The 22,024-nt window shown below is 42.1% G+C and overlaps 1 protein-coding gene across 1 annotated transcript in view; it reads left to right on the forward strand.

Annotated features, from left to right (window-relative positions):
* The window catches only part of LOC141089611 (enoyl-[acyl-carrier-protein] reductase, mitochondrial-like), a 176,306-nt gene that overhangs the window by 147,960 nt on the left and 6,322 nt on the right, over positions 1 to 22,024 (forward strand). Inside the window, exons 6-9 of the mRNA XM_073576115.1 lie at positions 11,091 to 11,193; positions 11,381 to 11,454; positions 13,022 to 13,082; positions 18,621 to 18,693. Coding sequence (XP_073432216.1) covers positions 11,091 to 11,193; positions 11,381 to 11,454; positions 13,022 to 13,082; positions 18,621 to 18,693 — 311 coding nt within the window. The remainder of the gene's footprint in view (positions 1 to 11,090; positions 11,194 to 11,380; positions 11,455 to 13,021; positions 13,083 to 18,620; positions 18,694 to 22,024) is intronic.

The following is a 22,024-nucleotide window of genomic DNA, read 5'->3' on the forward strand; positions in this document are numbered from 1 at the left end:
CTGCCTATGAGGGGTGCATTATAATATAGAGGCTGCCTATGAGAGCGGGGCTGCATTATAATATAGAGGTTGCCTATGAGAGTGGGGCTGCATTATAATATAGAGGCTGCCTATGAGAGAGGGGTGCAATATAATAGAGGCTGCCTATGAGAAGGGGGCTGCATTATAATATAGAGGCTGCCTATGAGAGGGGGGCTGCATTATAATATAGAGGCTGCCTATGAGAGGGGGCTGCATTATAATATCGAGGCTGCCTATGGGGGTGCATTATAATATAGAGGCTGTCTATGGGGGTGCATTATAATACAGAGGATACCTATGAGAGGGGGGCTGCATTATAATATTGAGGCTGCCTATGGGGGTGCATTATAATATAGAGGCTGTCTATGGGGGTGCATTATAATATAGAGGCTGCCTATGGGGGTGCATTATAATACAGAGGATACCTATGAGAGGGGGGCTGCATTATAATATAGAAGCTGCCTATGAGAGGGGGGTTGCATTATAATATAGAGGCTGCCTATGAGAGGGGGGCTGCATTATAATATAGAGTCTGCCTATGAGAGGGGGGCTGCATTATAATATAGAGGTTGCCTATGAGAGTGGGGCTGCATTATAATATAGAGGCTGCCTATGAGAGGGGGGCTGCATTATAATATAGAGGCTGCCTATGAGAGGAGGGCTGCATTATAATATCGAGGCTGCCTATGGGGGTGCATTATAATATAGAGGCTGCCTATGGAATTGCATTATAATATAGAATCTGCCTATGGCGAAAGCATTATAATATAGAGGCTGCCTATGGGGGTTTATTATAATGTAGAGGCTGCCTATAGGGGTGCATTTTACTATATTGAGGACTATCCGGTGTATTATGCTATATGGAAGCTTTCTAGGGGGCCTTAATACAGTGTGGGAAATATAGTGACGGGGCCATCAAACAGTGTTGGAGCCATTAAACAGTTTGGGGGATATTAAGAGGTCAGTACATATACAGTGAAGGATCATTATACTGTGTATAAGATAGCATCATATTGTGTATAGGGGAGCTGTACAGGGGGAGATTCAGGACATTTTTAAATGTAAAGAGGGCACTTATTATTATAGGGGAACTCAGGTGACTGTGACTGTCAAATGCACACACACAGGGCAATATTACTTTTTTAGGGACAAAATGTGGGCACTGTTTTCTAGGGCACTTGCATCCGGGCATTACTATATTCTAGAAGGATGCTTTAGAATTTAGAGGGCACACAGAACCACACAGCAGGTGCACATACGGCAGAGGCTCAGTATTGTGGCATCAGCAGGTTGAGGAGTTTGTGCAGGTTGGGAATAGATGGAGACGGTGCTGAAAATATGAGACGTGAAATGTGTCTTTGTTGTAATCTCTGCAGACGAGTCCTGGCTGGAGAAGTTGTCATGTCGGTCTGGGCCAGATGGAAAAGATGTGAAAAGTGAACGATTCCATCAGAAAGAACGTCAGCTGTAAGTTATTATCTGTAACTCTGCTGTAATCTCTTATATGTTCTGCAGGACTGGTATCTACCACTGACCATATGACGGTAATGTCAATATTGGTCCTTATATAGAGATTATTTTTGGCAACAGTGTGGTCATCTGCTGAGGTTCTTCTCCACTATTAGGGTGCGTCACACAGTTGTAGTCAAGTTTACCTGGTTATGGGCCCACTCAGAAGTTTTGCCCCCCTGAACCAAAACCATAGCTACGTCTCTCTGTAGGAATGCTCGGACCTGACACCCATAATTGATGGTATGGTGTGGTATATAGGGTACAAAGATAGTGGTGCCATTCTTCATCAATGGAAACCTCAATGCCACTGGATATCTGAAATTGCTACATGATGATGTGTTGCCCTCTTTATGCACTGAAGATGGCACGTTCCCTGAGTTTTTCCAGCAAGATGGTGCACCACCACATTATGGGTGTCAGGTCCGAGCATTCCTACAAGGAATCTGACCCCCTTTCACTAGCATTTCTTCTGCTGTGTTGCCATCAGTGTGTCAAGAGTAGGAAAAGAGGGTTGCATTGACAATCCAACACAATGGGCAGCACTTTGAACACATTTTATAAGTGGTCGTAAACTTGTAAATAACTCATGATAGAATAAAGTTATGTTAAAACCAAGCACACCATAGTTTTTTTGTGAAATTCTCAATAAGTTTGAAGTGTCACATGACCCTCTTCCCATTGTAAAAAAAAAAGTTGTATCCAAAATGGCCAACTTCAAAATGGCCGCCATGGTCACCACCCATCTTGAAAATTTCCTCCCTCCCATATACTAATGTGCCACAAACAAGAAGTTGATATCACCAACTACTCCCATTTTATTTAGGTGTATCCACATAAATGGCCCACCCTGTATATTAAAACACTGACACTTGGATTAAATTGCATCATACGAGAGTGATGTCTCATTGGTTTCTCGTTTCATACTATTGTTTTGGTGGTATGACATGGACAAAATCAGCTATGGTGTAAGATACTTACTACCATACAAAAGACCCTCAGGGGTTAGATATCAACAATAGCTTGGAGGATTCCCAACTTCATAAAACATAACCTTTAATCAGTCATTAAAACCTGAGATAACACAATAATCACAAAAACAAACAAGATAGTGCTCGTGCAAATTAGTGCTCATTAAAAAATGGTTTGGTCTCACCACTGGTAACGGACATAGCAATCCCAGTCTATTTTCAGAGATATCCTGCCGGGTACTGGATCCAAACGAAGGGACAAGAAAGCATAGGAGAGGGATATGAGTATACAATATGTCCCTATCTTTCCTGTTTTCCTGTCGTGCCCCGGTATTGCTCCTGCCTCACAAGGACAAGCACCAAGTGGACCCTATAGTGACACCCCCAATGATGATAAGGTGTTAAATGCTCCTGGGACGCCCTCACACCCAGGGCAGTGGGGTACTCGCTACCGGGCCCGATGGTCCTCCATGGGAGATGTCACGGTAGCTGGAATCTGGCCCATGGCCCTGGGCGCCCATTGTAAATGTTCAGTATCAATGTGTAAGTCGTGACGCCACCTGTGGTGTTCGGCAATGAAGATGTAAGCAGACGCTGCAGACAGATCCTCTGGGACAGATGGTGTGGTGCAGCAGTGATGATATAGCCCTCCACAGGCAGGTCTGTAGTCCCATGGCAGAGTAGGTGAAGTGACACTTTGATGGTGTAGTGTCAGGCGCAAGGGATGTAGCAGTGCTGGGCAGGTTGGCGCAGGAATAAGTGGAGGACACCAGGGCATGTAGTTCCAAAGCTTTACTCACAGTGTGTGGTACAAACAGGTGCCTGCCTCCGTGCTGTGCCCTCCGGGTCAGGGACTCAGTCAACCTCCAGGCCAGATGGAATACTCCTTTCCAACACTCCGCCAACATGTGCTTTTCTGAACGCCTCCTCTTATAGCGCCTTTAAATGAAGTACTCCTAGTACTGTGTTACACTGGAGTGCCTCCTGTCCGATGTTCTTATGAACTCTACTTGTACGGCAGACAGCTGTAGCCTGCTTCGGGGACTTCTTGCTACTAGGTCCCGGCTCACTATCCAGTTGCTGTTGAGCCCCAAGTCTTAAATAAAGAGGTCACTACTTCTATTCTTCCGGTGTCTGCTGCAGGACCATTAGTATCCATACAACCTCGGGGATCGGGCCCCGGCCTTGCGCTTGGAACTTCTAGGAAGGGTTCTCTTCTAACCCACGTCCTCTGTTCCCTTTTACTCCTCATGTTCCGTACTAGTCTTTCTTTCTTATGGAGAATCAGGCTTTCAGTCTATGTTGCTCTCTCTCTTCCTTTCCCGTGCTAGCAGACCCAGGTCACTGGGATCTGCTGCAGCACTTCCATCCATCTATCTAGGGATCTACTCTCTAACCAACTGACTGACTCTTGTCCTAATCTCTTTCCGCTCCTTGTAATGTAATCTAACTCCACCCACCTCCCAGCACGTTTCGTGTTCCAAGCAAGGAGCCACCAATGGGTGCTTTGCTATGCTCCAAGCAGGAAGCCGCCGAATCGAACTTTTCGGATTTTGGCGCGCACGGCGCACCGTCAAAAGTGCGCAGCGCAGGTCAAAGCGCAACTAGCGCACGGCCTGCGCACGATCTGCGCACCCTATGCTAAAGATAGGGTGCGCCGATCGCAGGCGCCGCTGTCCGCTAGGAGGCGGCGCTACAAGCAAGGGGCGGGCACGCCGGGCAGAGAGCCGGCTCGGGGGCGGAGCTACCCCCGGCCGTGCGTGCGCTTAAAAAGCGCTAATGTGAAACCGGCCTAATAGCTGCAAATCATGAAACTTGAATATAATATATGAGCATGCCCAGATGCTTGTATAGCACCTGAGTGTACTCGGATAAGATGTTATCTGAGCACGGATTCTCATCACTGACGCTAATTCTCCCTGTGGGGTTGTGACAAATTGCTCTATATTTTTATATTTACCTTTTTGTACCTTCTCTATAAACCTTACGAATATCCGCTGGACATGTATGGAGCAAATTCGATAGCGAGTGTATGGGGTAGACTCACTGAGTAAGCTTGCCCCAAACCCGACAGGTAATAACTGTGTTACAGCCAAGACCTGCCTCTAACAGTCTATAACAGCCATGGGTGGAGCAAAGCTCCGCCAAAGACTGTTATTATGTTAAATGTCCCTGTTAAACTCAGACAGCAGCATTAATAATGTGACGCCATGGGAATGCGTCATTATATGTGGCCATCGGCTCTCCTGTGATGCAGTCAAGGGGTGCGGATAATTTGCTATGACACCTGGGGTTTGTTAAAGATCTCTGTACCTGTCATTACAGAGCTCACATGAAACCCAGCCTGTGACTCAACTTCAATGGAGACAGAGATTTGTATTATATGCAGCAATACTGTGGTATTGCTGCATATAATAAAAACAATCAGATCAGGTTCAAATCACCTAATAAATACATTAAAAACAAAAAGTTTTAAAAAAATATGACAAGAAAACATAAATCACCCTCCTTTACCCCATAATAATAAAGATAAAAAAGTAAAAAAAACAAGCATCTGTGATACACCATACCTAGAAAAGCCAGATGTATCATAATATAAAACCTGATGGGTTAAAAAAAAATTCAAACCGCTAAAATTGTCTTTTTGTTTACCACAAATGCTGCAAAACATGCTGTATAAAGCGATCAAGAAGTTATATCCTTATATGGTAGCAATAAAAATGTTTCTCCCTGCAAAAATGAAGTCCACACAGCTGTATAAAACAAAAAATGAAATCGTTCCACGTCTCGGAAAATGGCGACACAATCAAAACATATTTTTTTATTTCTGATTTTTTCCCACCATTAAAATAATAAATAAAAAATGTTTAGTGTTGCCATAGTCTGATGAGGAGAATCTCACTGCCTGGTCAATTTTTCCACAAAATGTACTCTATAAAAACCATTCCCAAAAACAATGTCATAATTGTCAGGGGTTTTATTTTTTTTTTTTCACAATTTCACCACACTGGGAATTTGTATTCCCATTTTCCAGTACACTATGTGGTAAAAAGAATGGTGGCATTCAAAAGTAGAGTTGAGCGACTTTGGTCGGATCGGGTTTCATGAAACAAAATTTGTTTCAGATGAAACTGGTCCGACTAGAGCAAAAAAAGTCGGAGTTTCGTCCGAAACCCGACCCCAATGCAAGTCAATGGGGATTAATGTCATCCACTCAATGCCGACTTTTATTTCCCATTGACTTGCATTGGGGTCGGGTTTCGGACGAAACTCCGACTTTTTTTGCCCTAGTCGGACCAGTTTCATCTGAAACAAATTTTGTTTCATGAAACCCGATCAGACCAAAGTCGCTCAACTCTATTCAAAAGTACAACTTGTTCTGCAAAAATCAAGTCCTCTTATGACGATGTGGACAGAAAAAGCGTTACGGACAGGGCTTTTGGGAGAAAGGGAGAAAAAAAAAAACAGAAATTGTCCATGGAAGAAGTTGAAGAAAACCTGACAGCTGAACCAAAGGCAACATGACCCAGAGACTGGCTCCAATATTCCATCTCCCCTGTCAGTCAAGGGGAGCAGGGTGAAGAGAAGCCTCTTTGACTAGCCAGTTTAGGGTCATCGTCTCGATATGGCTTTTAACCCCTTACCTACAATTGACGTAATATTCCGTCCATGTGACCATGGACCTAATTACCATGGACGGAATATTACGTCATCGCGATCAGCGGCGCCCACGTGGTGAGCGCCGCTGATCGCGGCCGAGTGTCAGCTAATTATCATAGCTGACACCCGGCACAATGTGTCAGGGGTGGTCACGGACCGCCCCCGACACGTTAACACCTTGCACACCGCGATCAAACGCGATCGCGTGTACCGGGGGTTAAAGGGAAGCATCGGCAGGGAGGGGGCTCCCTCCGTGCTTCCCTGAGCCCCCCACGGCAGCGCAATGTGCAGCGCTGCTGCGGGGGGCTCTTTCCCTACAGGCCCCCGGATCCAAGATGGCGACAGGGGCCTTCGGGGGCCTGCAGGAAGCTGGCTTCCTCAGTGCCTGCAAAGCGCAGGCATGAGGAAGTCTGCAGCAGTGCCTGTGACAGATTGCTGATCTGTCACAGTGATCTGTGATGTGACAGATCAGCGATCTGTCACAGGACAGTGATGTCCCACCTGGGACAAGGTAATAAAGTAAAAAAAAAAAATAAAAAAAGTGTTAAAAATAATAAAAAAAAAAATCGCTAAATAAATTAGTAAAAAAAAAAAAAAAAAATATTCCCCAATAAATCCATTTTTTCAAAATAAAAAAAAACAAAAACAATAACAGTACACATATTTGGTATCGCCGCGTCCATAATGACCTGCCCTATAAAACTGTCCCATTAGTTAACCCCTTTAGTGAACCCCTTAAAAAATAAAAATAAAAAACGAAGCAAAAAATAATGATTTATTATCATACCACCGAACAAAAAGTGCAATAACGCGCGATCAAAAAGACGCATATAAATATCCATGGTACCGCTGAAAACATCATCTTGTCCCGCAAAAAACGAGCTGCCATATAGCATCATCCACAAAAAAATATAAAAGTTATAGCTCGCAGAATAAAGCGATACAAAAATAATTATTTTTTATATAAAATTCTTTTCATTGCAAAAAACCGACAAAACATAAAAAAACGACCTAAATGAGGTATTACTGTAACCGTACTAACCCGAAGAATAAAAACGCGTTATCAATTTTACCGCACGCGGAACGGTGTAAACGCACCCCCCAAAAGAAATTCATGAAACGCTGGTTTTTGTTCATTCTGCGTCCCAAAAATCGGAATAAAAAGCGATCAAAAAATGTCACGTGCCCGAAAATGGTACCAATAAAAACATCAACTCGTCCCGCAAAAAATAAGACCTCACATGACTCGGTGGGTCAAAATACGGAAAAATTATAGCTCACAATATGTGGTGATGCAAAAACTATTTTTACAATAAAAAGCGTCTTTTAGCGTGCGACAGCCGCCAAACATAAAAACCGCCATAAATCGTAAATCAAACCCCCCGTTATCACCCCCTTAGTTAGGGAAAAATAATAAAACTAAAAGAAAATGTATTTATTTCCATTTTCCCGCTAGGGTTAGGGTTAGGGCTAGGGTTAGGGCCAGGGTTAGGGCTAGGGTTAGGGTTAGGGCTAGGGCTAGGGTTAGGGCTAGGGTTAGGGCTAGGGTTAGGGCTAGGGCTCAGATTAGGGTTAGTGGTGTGTTGAGGTTAGGGTTGGAGTTATAATTGGGGGTTTCCACTGTTTGGGCACATCAGGTGCTCTCCAAAGGCAACATGGCGTCTGATCTCAATTCCAGCCAATTCTGCGTTGAAAAAGTCAAATGGTGCTCCTTCCCTTCCAAGCTCTGCCATGTGCCCAAACAGTGTTTTACCCCCACATGTAGGGGGTATCAGCCTACTCAGGACAAATTACAAAACAACTTTTGGGGTCCAATTTCTCCTGTTACCCTTAGGAAAATAAAAAATTGGGGGCAAAAATATAATTTTGCGGAAAAAAATGTTTTTTTTATTTTCACGCCCAGGCGTTATAAACTTCTGTGAAGCACTTGGGGGTTCAAAGTGCTCACCACACATCTAGATAAGCTCCGTGGGGGGGTCTAGTTTCCAAAATGGGGTCACTTGTGGGGAGTTTCAATAGTTTAGGTACATCAGGGGCTCTCCAAACGCACATGACACCCGCATACCAATCCATCAAAGTCTGCATTCCAAAACGTCACTACTTCCCTTCCGAGCCCCGACGTGTGCCCATACAGTAGTTTTCTCCCACATATGAGGTATCAGCGTACTCAGGACAAATTGGACAACTACTTTTGGGGTCCAATTTCTCCTGTTAGCCTTGGGAAAATAAAAAAAATGGGGACTAAAAGATGAAGTTTGTTGAAAAAATACGATATTTTTATTTTCACGCCCGGTCGTTATAAACTTCTGTGAAGCACTGGGGGGTTCAAAGTGCTCACCACACATCTAGATAAGTTCATTAGGGGGTCTAATTTCCAAAATGGGGTCACTTGTGGGGGGTTTCCACTGTTTAGGTACATCAGGGGCTCTCCAAACGCACATGACACCCGCAGACCAATCCATCAAAGTCTGCATTCCAAAACGTCACTACTTCCCTTCCGAGCCCCGACGTGTGCCCATACAGTAGTTTTCTCCCACATATGAGGTATCAGCGTACTCAGGACAAATTGGACAACAACTTTTGGGGTCCAATTTCTCCTGTTACCCTTGGGAAAATAAAAAAATGGGGACTAAAAGATCATGTTGTGGAAAAAATAAGATTTTTTTATTTTCACGCCCGGACGTTATAAACTTCAGTGAAGCACTGGGGGGTTCAAAGTGCTCACCACACATCTAGATAAGTTCCTTGGGGGGTCTAGTTTCCAAAATGGTGTCATTTGTGGGGGGTTTCTACTGTTTTGGTACATCAGGGGCTTTCCTAACGCGACATGGTGTCCGATCTCAATTCCAGCCAAAAACGTCAAATGGCGCTGCTTCCCTTCCGAGCTCTGCCATGCGCCCAAATAGTGGTTTACACCCACATGTGGGGTATCAGCGTACTCAGGATAAATTGCACAATATCATTTAGGGTCCTGTTACTTTTGGAAAAATAAGAATTGAGGGTGAAAAGATCATTTTTGTGGAAAAAATATGATTTTTTAATTGTACTGCTGTACGTTATAAACTTCTGTGAAGCCCTTGGGGGTTCAAAGTTCTCACCACACATCTAGATAAGTTCCTTTGGGGGTCTAAATTCCAAAATGGTGTCATTTGTGGGGGGTTTCCACTGTTTTGGTACATCAGGGGTTTTCCAATCGCGACATGGTGTCCGATCTCAATTCTAGCCAAAAACGTCAAATGGCGCTGCTTCCCTTCCGAGCTCTGCTATGCGCCCAAATAGTCATTTACACCCACATATGGGGTATCAGCGTACTCAGGACAAATTGCACAATAACTTTTAGGGTCCTGTTACCCTTGGAAAAATAAAAATTGGGGGTGAAAAGATCATTTTTGTGGAAAAAATATGATTTTTTAATTGTACCGCTGTACGTTATAAACTTCTGTGAAGCCCTTGTGGGTTCAAAGTTCTCACCACATATCTAGATAAGTTCCTTTGGGGGTCTAGTTTCCAAAATGGGGTCACTTGGGGGGTTTCCACTGTTTAGGTACATCAGGGGCTCTCCAAACGCGACATGGCGTCCGATCTGAATTCCAGCCAATTTTGCATTGAAAAAGTCAAACGGCGCTCCTTCCCTACTGAGGTCTGCCATGCGCCGAAACAGTGGTTCCCCCCCACATATCAGGTATCAGCGTACTCAGGACAAATTGCACAATAACTTTTGCAGTCCAATTTCTCCTGTTACCCTTGGTAAAATAAAGAAAATTGAACCTGAAGTATTTTTTTTGTGAAAAAAAGTTAAATGTTCATTTTTTTTTAATATTCAAAAAATTCCTGTGACGCACCTAAAGGGTTAATAAACTTCTTGAATGTGGTTTTAAGCACCTTAAGGGGTGCAGTTTTTAGAATGGTGTCACTTTTGGGTATTTTCTATCATATAGACCCCTCAAAGTGGCTTCAAATGTGAAGTGGTCCCTAAAAATAAAATGGTGTTGCAAAAATGAGAAATCGCTGGTCAATTTTTAACCCTTATAACTTCCTAAGGAAAAAAAATTTTGGTTCCAATATTGTGCTGATGTAAATTAAACATGTGGGAAATGTTATGTATTAAGATTTTTGTGTGCCGTATCGCTGTGATTTAAGGGCATAAAAATTCAAAGTTGGAAAATTGCGAAATTTTCAAAATTTTTGCCAAATTTCTGTTTTTTTCACAAATAAACACACGTTATTTGAATGCAATTTTACCACTAACATGAAGTACAATATGTCACGAGAAAACAATGTCAGAATCACCGGGATCCATGAAAGCGTTCCAGAGTTATGACCTCATAAAAGTACAGTGGTCAGAATTGTAAAAATTGGCCCGGGAGTTAACGTGCAAACCACCCTTGGTAGTGAAGGGGTTAAAAGTGTGTTTTACCATAAATGATAAAATTTACAAGGCTGCAAAAAAATAAAGAACTCATATGAAAATATTTATGTAGGACTGTAATCCAGGCATTTATTTTGGTGCCCATCATTTCATTTGGGAAAGATTTTTTTGACCATAATTATTGAGAAAATTGGCCAGTGCCTCATAGGAGAGTCTCATCTTCCTCTGCATCAACATGGTAGGATTATACAATTATTATACATTCGGTTGTATGTAGTAGACTCGCTTCTTCTTTTTCACCTGACTATCACTATTTTTAAGGATGGAATGGAAAACACAAGATAATAATTTGCCTTTGAAAGTGGATGAGGTTAAAAAAAAAAAGTTGTGTCCATGCTTCACGTTGTACTTGCACCAAGCCTGTCTTTCTTCTCTTGGCTCCAAATGTAACGCCAGTTTAATTGAAGAAATATAAACATAATCAATTATGTGGCTGCTTAATAAACTATTTTCGCTTTTCTGCTGTATTTACCAATGTTCATTTTCATTGTTGTTTGAAGACCTAATTTGGCCGAATTGAAGGAGAAACTATTGTCCCTGGGTGCCAGCTATGTTATTACTGAGGATATGCTGGAGAAAACAGAAATGGCAAATCTGTTTAAGGTAATTCTGTACACAGTACTCCCTGTGCATCTTGTAGATTCCACTTACAGCTGTGAAGCATCCGCAGTGGCTGGATTTTAGCACAATCTTGTGGCTAGTAATAAGAAGTGACAGTATGAAGTAATTATCAATACAAAGTACATAGCTATGCGAAGCAAGCTGACCATGCTTTCATATCCTCTCTCAGGTAGTTGAAAGGCCGAAATTAGCTCTCAATTGTGTAGGCGGAAACGCTGCTGGAAATCTCTTCTGCCATCTGAAGTAGGTGTCCTTTACCTGAGTATAAATGGTGTATTACCTGTAAAATCAACTCTGGTAACCTGATTGCCACCTTAGATAATGACTCGATATGATTTGTTCAGGAAGCAGACGTGAATACAGTCTACAATTCACAGCTGGAGAAATCCTATTAGTATAGCAGCCAATACTTGGAAGTATTAGGAAGAAAGCATTAAACTACTTGTCAGTACAAGAGCTAGTTTTATTTGATCTGAATAAATGGCACTGTGCCCATTTGCAAAACACTCATATAGAATAGCTACCCAGGGTCTGGCTTCCAAATGTAGCAAAATGGCATCTATCCATCACAGATTTCATACTTTCATGACTTAATATCCAAATAATATCTTCATATAATGCCCAAAAAGTGAAAGGATTAAAAGAGTTGTCCAGCCTTAGGGTAAAAGTCTGTAGTCACTCTTCATGACTGCACACTTATGAATCCTCACATCATGCACACTGCGCATGCTTCCGGCCACATTCCAACTAGACATGCCCAGTCTCACTCAGTACACTAAAGGGGGTTTTACACATAGCGATATCGCTATAACGTCACCGATTTTGTGACATTATAGCGATATCACTATGTGTGATACTTACCTCCGACCGGCTCCCCCGCTGTCCATCGCTGATTGCGCGAGAATATCCGGCTCCATTTCTCGTCATCAGCTTCCTGCTGTAACGACGAGCGACGCATGGAGGCGGGCGGGAGGACGTCAGTATCGCTGTTTGTGAAAGGTGAGTATCGTGCGCTGTATCGCTGCTGCATCGCTGTGAGATCTGCCTGTGTGACAGCTCACTAGCAATCATTTAGCGATGCACCAGTGATCCTGACTGGGTCGGATCGCTGGTCGGATCGCTGGTGCATCGCTAAATGTAAAAGGGCCTTTAGATTGAGCACTGTGGTGCGTGTCTACTCAGCACATTTATGCCAATAACATACTTCCTGTTATGTGCCTGTCCCAGCATCACTGAATATCAGTAACACAAATACAGGACATCATTTGGTTGGCGTTCCCCTTTAAGTTACACCAGGGTTTCCCAACTCCAGTCCTCAAGGCACACCAACAGATCATGTTTTCAGGATTTCCTTTGTATTGCACAGGTGAAGCAATTATCACCTGAGCAATACTAAGGAAATCCTGAAAACATGATCTGTTGGTGTGCCTTGAGGACTGGAGTTGGGAAACCCTGTGTTACACTATGAGCCTAGATAAACCTTTTTTGGGGATCCTGGGAGGAGGTGATGCCTTGCTTTTTGGCATTAATCATTGTGTAAGGTTCCTTTAAAAATACAGAGCTGATTATCTTAAAAAAAGAATAACTTACCACATAAGATGAAGAGAACAGGTGGTCAGAAGGCTGAACAATGCTTTGCATCTTTTTCCTTTGTTGAGAAATCTTTTTTTCTTACAACATTCTGCTTGACTTCTATTATTAAAAATTTAGATTTCTAGAAAAAATAATTGATAAATATCTGCATGCACATAGCAACCCATGTTCCCCTTACAAAATGTGCTTAAAAATCTTTTTATTCTGTATTCCATAGGGATGGGAGCACTATGGTAACATATGGAGGAATGTCAAGAAAACCAACTCCTTTACCTGCAGTATGTATTCACGTACATTAGTAGAACCATAAGCATTAGTCTTAATTATCTTGTTGACCAGATCACGTTTCCCACCTTAGTATTTAATTTATGACAATTTAGCCACTTTCCAGAATGACACCTATCTTAATAACCACACTTTTTCGTATTAAAATGTCAATAATAAATGTATCTATAGGGTATTTATTAGATATTAGCAAAATGATTTAGGAATTCACTGATTGGGAAGAGTAAACTATTTGAAGTTCACTTTATCGGAATCTCCTAAGATGGTCACTGCCATTTTACGGATTGCATAAGATTGCATCAGCCAGAAAAGAATCACGCGACCTTCAGCACATACAGGCACGTGGAATTCCCCATAATAGCTTGCAGCTATCCCATCTCAGCCAATCAGGAGGGATTGTCATAGCTGTCATAGCCTGCATAAATTAAGAAGCAGGGAATGCAATAGCTATTTTTTGGTGAATCTAGATATGGAGAACATGTCTCAGCTCAGGTTAGCCATAGAAATTGGAAAAGTCCTAAAATACTAAATAAATTGTACAAATAAATTAATGTGTGTGACCACACCGTAGCGAAGAATAGTGTGTGAACTATGAAGAAAAGATAATAATACAGTGATTTAATGCGTAGGGGGAGAGAGATAAGAGGGCTGGCAGCTGCTATTTGCTTGATAAGTGTAGGTAATGTGCTGCTGCATTTTAAATACACTTTTTTTTGGCATTTATGCAGAAGCAAGCCACCAATGTTGCTGAAAGAAAAAAATATAACCCATCATATCCGCACACAAAGTGTACATGTCACAAACTATTGATATTTGCCCATCTTTTACATTAGTCTAATTTAGTGGGCACACACCAACACGATAACCAGTTGCTGCATTTATTTATTTTTTTTACCATGCAAGTACCATTTCTAAAGTGGTCTTTTTTAGGAAAGGTTGAAATTTTGGTTCAAAACACAAAAGTTAATCTACTCTGTCACATACAGGAGAAAAAAAGCCACTCTCTAGATTTCTCAGAGTGAAAGATCACTGCATCCTTGACAGGTGGAGTGCAACTATGGACACTCGTGGCCCAATAACTCCTTGTTTTGAACTATTATGTGTTATGAATGGCTCACCAAGGAGCATGGCAGGAACAGGCTAAGCCACCAGAAAACCAGAGAGGTTGGTAACTAAGCGGATTGCAGACCCTGGATCCTATCAACACAACTAGCAGTAGCCGTGGAGCGTTCCTACGATGCCCTAGACGCTTCGTCACAGCCGGAGAACTAACTAAGCCTAAAGCCAGAAAGGTGAAATCTAAACTGCCCCGAAGCAGATCCCCCAAAGGAATAGACAGCCCCCAAACATATATTGTCGATGAGACAAGATGAGACACAAACACAGGCGGAAAACAGACTGAGCAAACGGTGGGGCCCAAGCTGTCTAGACAGGACAGGACAGAAAATATACTGTCTGCAATCACACACAAAACCCTAAAAATTCCAACACTTCTGATATACAAAAAACCTGAGGCTACATGACCTCACCCCCGCTAGTTCAGCACTCTGGTATAAGCTGGAAGTAAAGCAAAAGGTACTAACATAACAGGGGACTGAACAAACTGACACAAGCTGTAACATATGGAGCAGGGCCCAGCACTGCCCCCAGCAGGGAGTACGCTGAACCCTAGCAACAAAGCAGAAAGCAAAAACAAGGCACAACCAGATTAGATGCGAAGGATTAGCAGAAGAATCACTTAACTGAACCATGCAGATCAGGCAGGGGACAAACGAACTCCATTTCACAAGGAGGAAAATCACCAGCAACCTCCAAGAGCAGCCAGCTCAATTATATGCTCTCAGCCAGTAATCCCAGGTTCCCAATTATCGTCATCAGGTGGGGAACCTCCATCAACCTGGCCAGCTCCACTACTCTCAGTAACCACCAGAGGGAGCAGAGGGAGCTTTGGCTCAGAAATACGAGCAAGGGAATTCACAAAAATTATGACTAGAAGACTTTATGAAAATTTCATGATTGGGTGCTTAGTTTGGTTTCAATATCAGGTGGTGCTTATTTACCTCATTCCTATTCAATTTACATCTCAACAAGACAGACGTTCCATCTGCTCTCTACTTTCAGTCTTTTCGTTCTTGTAAGCTGCAGAACTGCCAAGCTGTTTTATAGCTTATGAACATGGGTGACAAAAGCTATACTGCAGAAAAGTTGTTTATCTGCATTAAGCATCAAATCTCATGTTGCATTGCTTACTGTCAACTACAATTGAGCATTGAAGTAAGCAACAATGGCCATAACATTCTGGCTGCATTATGTTTTGAAATAAAAGGCATGCTCTCTGCGTGGTGTACATCCTAAATTTGATCTGACAATTTTTTAAATAAATATATTTGCTTCAAGAAGATGATGCCCATGGCCAGAAAAGTGTCATGGCACTTCCACTGTTCTTACCCAGCAAAGCACACCCTCCAGTCTTTGCAAAAATATAACAGTCTGCTTGAACATTGCCTAATTTGTGACACTACATTGCAATGGAATTAATCTGTGCATATGTTCAATCATCTGTATTGACTGATTATATCACAAAACAGGCAAACTAGATCTTAATTACTTTGAAATCACCATTGGCAGCTGGAGAAGGACACATGTCGCTTACTAAGACCATTTGAGGAGGCTACTGAAATTATCAAAAATGTAAAATTAGTTAAAAGTGCGATAAACATCAAGTGAAAACAGTGAACGCAGATCCAAGGGACAATAACACATGTTGAAATTGTATACACACAATAATGGTAAAAAGCGTATACAATTTGAATTACAAGGCACCAAAGGTATGCAAAATATTATAAAATCACTATCAAGTAATAGGTAAATAACATCATGTGATAATATGGAAATTATTCACAGAGATATTAGGAAATCAATAAAGTGCATATGTGCAGGAGAATAACTTGAAAGACCATGATGCCGGCATCTGTCTTCGTCATCCCTGCCGAAACGCGCATCAGGGTGGACGCATCCAAGGGACAGTCACTGATAGCAAGCATACAGGTAATGTGGATTTCTGTAAAAATCCCTTTTTCTATTGAGCACCTGCATGTGAGGTTCTAATATATTATTTTGGCTTGTCCATAGAAAATTTGCTCATCAGCATACAGGTGCATGCACCATTTTTATTTTTTAGGATATCCGTAATACAACCCCACCTGTATTATGCTTTTATATCTGTTCGTGTCATACAACATTGGTACACACAATCCTCGGCAACCTTTTATTTTATGATCTAGACATCATGGTCTTTCAAGTTCTTCGCATATGATCTACACATCTTTTCAGGATAGTTGAAGGCTTTGCAGTACTTTTGATTCATTGCAAATCAAATTAAAAAAAAGGAAAAAGGATTCTGCAAAGCTTGGTCTATCTTTAGTATTTTTCCAATAACCTAAGAACTTGGATGTTTATTTGTTAATGAACATGTATTCATGTCTTAGCAGTTTATATAGTAATAGATATCGGTGTGCATTTATGTGTACTTTGATGTAGGTGTTGTTTCAACAGACAGAGCAGAAAGTGTTGTCATTACTAGGGATGAGCAAACCTTTCAAGGTTCGATTCAGTTCCGTGAAGGTCCCGATGTTCACCGAACATGTTCGTCAAACGGTTTGTCAAACATACCCGAACCCCATTGAATTCAATGGGAGGCTAAGCCAACCATGTACACAGCATCTTAAGGGGGAACAAAAAGCTTAGCAAATGGCTCAAATTAGGGGCAGGCACCAGGAAATGTGGCATTAATTGACCCAGAGTGCAAATAGTATAATTGTGCAGCATGGATGGGACAGGGCCTGGGACCGGTCTTGGACCAGCATTTCTAGCTTAAATATTGATCAGGAACAGGTGGATTAGTGACCGGTATAGGCCTGGTGCTCTGTGAGGTCTGCCAAATTCAGGCAACACACATGAAGGAGACCCAACTTGAAGTCCAAATATCTTCAAAAGTTAGGGGCAGACATGAGAAAAAGTGACACAGTAGAAATTTGACAACAAATGACTCAGCAGCAGTCAGCCATGGGCCATGCATGAAGAATCAGCATCTGGGCCAGCATTTACAGCTTTGTAAGTGGTGTAAGCTTGCTTTGCTGGAAGCCTTGATACCTCATGCAACAACTTAATTTTTTCTCCAGCCACACTCAGGTGGCACGAATATCGGCTTTATAGACCACTAATGTTAGAAAAATATTAGAATAGTGACACAGGTAGTTGACTGAAAGTGTAGGCCTGCCTGTCTGTGGGCTATACCGCTACATGAAGGAGACCCAACTTGGAGTCTCCACATTTCAAAAAATTATTGTCACACATCACTAAAGTGACATCAATTTCCACAGAAAAGAAACAGTGTAATGGGCTCTGACACCACTTCCACAATAGTCAACCCACCAGATGGAGACCCAGCTTGGAGTCTCCACATTTCAAAAAGTTGTTTTTAACATCAGCAGCAATAGCAACACCAGGCACAGAAGCCACAACAAAAGTGTAACATAACAGACTGCGATAATGTGAGATCAATGCATAATACTAAAAACTACACCATCTCCTAGTCTGTCCAGTCTGCGACTGGGGTGCAAAAAAAAAAAAATTGTAGATACGTGACTTGCTCATTTTGATGAAAGTTAGGCGGGCTACAATTTGATAACCCTATGAAGCATCTTATGGGTTAACTAACGACTTGAATGTAGTTTTCAATACTACGAGAGGTGTAGTCTTTACAATAGGATCTTGTTTCCTGACATATAGTACCTTCAAAGTCTCCTTAAAGGTGAAGTGGTCAAAAGAAAAAAAAAAAACGGATTTGTAATTTTCTTTAGGAAAATAAAAAATGTTGCTCATTTTTTAACCCTTCTAACATGATAAAACAATGCTTAAAAATGATGTTGACAAAGTAGTTATGTGGTACATGTTATTTATTAATTTTCTGCAGTATGACTTTTTTGAGGGCATAAAATTCCAAGTTCAAATAAAAAAGTTTTTCTAAATTTGTCAAATTTTCGATCTTTTCATAAAAAAGCAGTAGTCACATAAACCTAAATTTACTACAATCAGGAAGTCAAATACGTCAAAATAAAACAAAGTCAGAATCACTGGGATATGTTGAATCATTCCAGATTTATTGCTACATAAATTGACACTGGTCAGAATTGAAAAATTTGGCCTGGTCAGGAAAATTAAAACAGGATGTGGCATGAAGGTGTTGAAGGAATTTACCTACTATTAAATTTGGTGGAGTCCAATCACTGAAACTGGAATTGTTGCCTGGGATTAGGGTCTCTGGTATTTTTTCCAAAAACTGCATCATTCCCAATTCTTACAATTGCTGTTTGAATGTCATATCTTATTTCCCAGCATTGCCCACAGCAATATAGCAACGCCATTGTTCAGACTTGAGAGTGTATGATATTGACACAATTTATAATATTTTACAGGAATTTTCTGACTGTCTTCTGAACATAAAATGATCAACATTTGTTTTATTTTAGAAAGCATTAATATTTAAAAACATGAAAGTATGTGGCTTTTGGATGACACAATGGAAGAGAAGCCACATGCATGGTAAGTAAACATGAAGCACTGGTACAGTCATAAAGGGGTTGATTTAATAATGTTCATTGCTGTATTTGTCTTTTTGCTTACTGGTATTGCTACATGTTCTATGTACTACCTAATGTATGATATGGTACTGCTACCCCTTCTGGGTATTACCATTGCTATGTTTTCATGCTCCTCATTGTATATAGTGTGATAATCTTCACAATGCTTTGTGTACAGTATAGGGAAAGCATAGTACTCTTGGGTGGACAGTAGAGGGAGGTACTCTAGTACACAGAATAGTTAGTAGGTAGTATAGGGTTAAGTGTAGGAGGGACTGCTGAGAGTTAAGGTTAGAGCAGAAGGGAAGTTAGTCAGACAGGGCCAGGGTGCCCGAAGTGTCCACATGGGCTATAGGCCCAGGACGGCTCAGCAACCACGCAGCGTTAAGCAGTGGCAGCCCACGCTATCCACGGCCACTGTGCATCATTGCAGTGGGCCAGTACAGTAGGAAGGAGATGTGGCAACTCATAGCCTGGGCAGACGCCATTAGGGAGGGCGGGAGTCAGTTGGAGTGAGAAACAGAAGGAAGTTGGAGCTTTGCAGGGAGCTATACAGAAGCTTTTCCAGAGGCAACCAAACCTGGTGGCTGATGATTTCGAGTATGGGGCGAAACAGGCAGAAGGAATTGTCATCATGGCGAGGTTAGGCCAGGAAGAAGCTGAGAAGCAGTCTAAGACGGTCCGGTCTGGACATGTGCCGTACAGAAGTGCCAGCAAAGTAGGGAAAGCTGAGGAATCAAGTAAAGTTGAATGTGAATTCCATGATGTGCCAACTGTGGTTATAATGTGTGAAGTTCTAAGTAAAGAAAACGTTCAAGTTATTCTGGACTGTGTCTCCATTACTGGGGGTTGCCTGGAAGAAGGGCCGTCACCGTCTGGGAAGTGCCCATTGGAACCTGAACCTGGAGACGCAGGTACGCTGAGCAGTGGATTACAGTTTTCTGTGAGGGAAGGTCAAGACACAGATGCTTCAGTATCTCTGGCCATGACTACAGTTCTGGCCTCCCCTTACACAGTCTGTCCATTTTATTATATACCATATATACTCGAGCATGAGCAGAGTTTTTCAGCAATTTTTTTTGTGCTGCAAATGCCCCCCTCGGCTTACAATCTACTGTAGTCATTGTTCCAGAAGACGGTGGGGTGGGGGAGCGGCGGAGCAGCGGGTCACAAGAGGCAGGAACCAGCTGTTGCTGCTAAGTTCTGTGCCCACTACTACAGAATTTCTCTCTTATAGCACGCAGTGTTAGCGTAGCAGCAGGCTTCCAGCAGCTGCCGGGCTATCACGGGTGCACGCTACTTAAGAGTTATGAATATTCACCTCTCTCCATTCCATAGGCATAGAGTGGAGTGATTATTCATTATTACCTTAATTAGCAGGGACAAATGATTGGTCAGGCACCTGAACAAGATGCAGAAAGGGCATGCAGGGAAGGCAAGTAGGGTGATTTTTTTATGCTTTTCTAATGGGGGCCAAGGACAGGGATGATGAACCATGTATGCCAGGGTAGGGATAAGGAGCCATGCAGACAAAGATGGGGATAAAAAGCTATGCAGACAAGGATGGGGATAAGGAGCGATGCAGACAAGGATGGGGATAAGGAGCCATGCATACACATTTGGGGATGAGGAGCCATGCATACAAGAATGAGGATGAGGAGCCATGCATTCAAGGATAGGGATAAGGGGACAATGCATACCCGACTTATACTCAAGTCAATAAGTTTTCTCAGTTTTTCGTGGCAAAATTAGGTGCCTTGGCTTATATTCAGGTTGGCTTATAGACAAGTATATATGGTAGATTTCACTTATATGAGTGGAATCAAATAGATGATTCTATATACTGTATCTTTACTTCATATGAACATTCAAAGCAACAGTCTTAGACAATATTTTTTAGTGAAGAATTTAATGGGTGAGTGAAAAGGAGGAGAATCAGGGTCAACTATGAATTCACCCTTTATGAATGTATTGTAATCCTGCCCGTGATGATAATGAATCTACTGAAAAGTTTTCAGTAAAGAAGAAACCCGGATTAAAAAGGAATTTTAGATGACAAGTAAGAACTGTACCCACAACACAGGCTGCACGCAGCAGAGAATATCAAGTCTGACAGACACCAGAGCTGAAGATGAAGAGGTAAACCATCTCGCTACATCTCCAAACCATATAGGATCCCTCTACAAACCAAGCTCAAAAGAAAATTTGGAAATAAATCACATTTTGGACACTGAGAATCCCAGCCTCCTAACTGAGCCTAGTATAGAGGTCAGTATTGTAGCAACAGCAGAGCTCAGGTGACATGGAGATAACATATCACAAGAGCATGAGTGCAAGAACGACTATAAAACACTCCACCTTCAGGCAAAAAGGAAAAATCGTCTTTGCTGATTTTCTCTTAAGGAGGAATATAAGAGAAAGACAAATGTCCCCTTCTATAGAGAGCAGCCTTCTGTCTGGGCACACAGCCCTGTGCAAACACAATAAAAACATTTTAAAATATGGCATCAGCAGGGTCCAACAAATCAGAGTAAAAGACCCACAGAATGACGATATCACACTCACCATTAATTTATACCACTCGGGCACAATAGTCATGCAGCACAATGAAGACATCCTTCAGGCATTTGAAGAAATGTTTACTCATATTAATGTCTAGGCTCAAACACAAAGAGGTAAGGGTCCCGTCTCACTAAATGATGCACCAGTGATCCCGACAACGATACGACCTTGTCAGGATTGCTAGTGAGCTGTCAAACAGGCAGATTTCACCAGCGATCAGGACCAGCGAGGACGCTGGTATCCAAGGTAAATATCAGGTAACTAAGCGAGCGTGTCGCTTAGTTACCCACTGTGTACCTTGGATACCTGCGTGCTCACGCTGGGAGCTGGTATCCAAGGTAAATATCGGGTAACTAAGCACGCGCGTCACTTAGTTACCCGCTGTGTACCTTAGATACCAGCTCCCAGCGCCAGCACGCAGGTATCCAAGGTACACAGCGGGTAACTAAGCGACGCACGTGCTTAGTTACCAGATATTTACCTTGTATACCAACTCCCAGCATCTGCTTACAGCGCTTATATCACACTCACCATTAATTTATACCACTCGGGCACAATAGTCATGCAGCACAATGAAGACATCCTTCAGGCATTTGAAGAAATGTTTACTCATATTAATGTCTAGGCTGAAACACAAAGAGGTAAGGGTCCCGTGTCACTAAACGATGCACCAGTGATCCCGACAACGATACGACCTTGTCAGGATCGCTAGTGAGCTGTCAAACAGGCAG

Source organism: Dendrobates tinctorius, unplaced genomic scaffold (assembly GCF_039654945.1).
Source record: "Dendrobates tinctorius isolate UK_male_01 unplaced genomic scaffold, ASM3965494v1 ptg000046l, whole genome shotgun sequence".
In the NCBI taxonomy this organism is placed as follows: domain Eukaryota; kingdom Metazoa; phylum Chordata; class Amphibia; order Anura; family Dendrobatidae; genus Dendrobates; species Dendrobates tinctorius.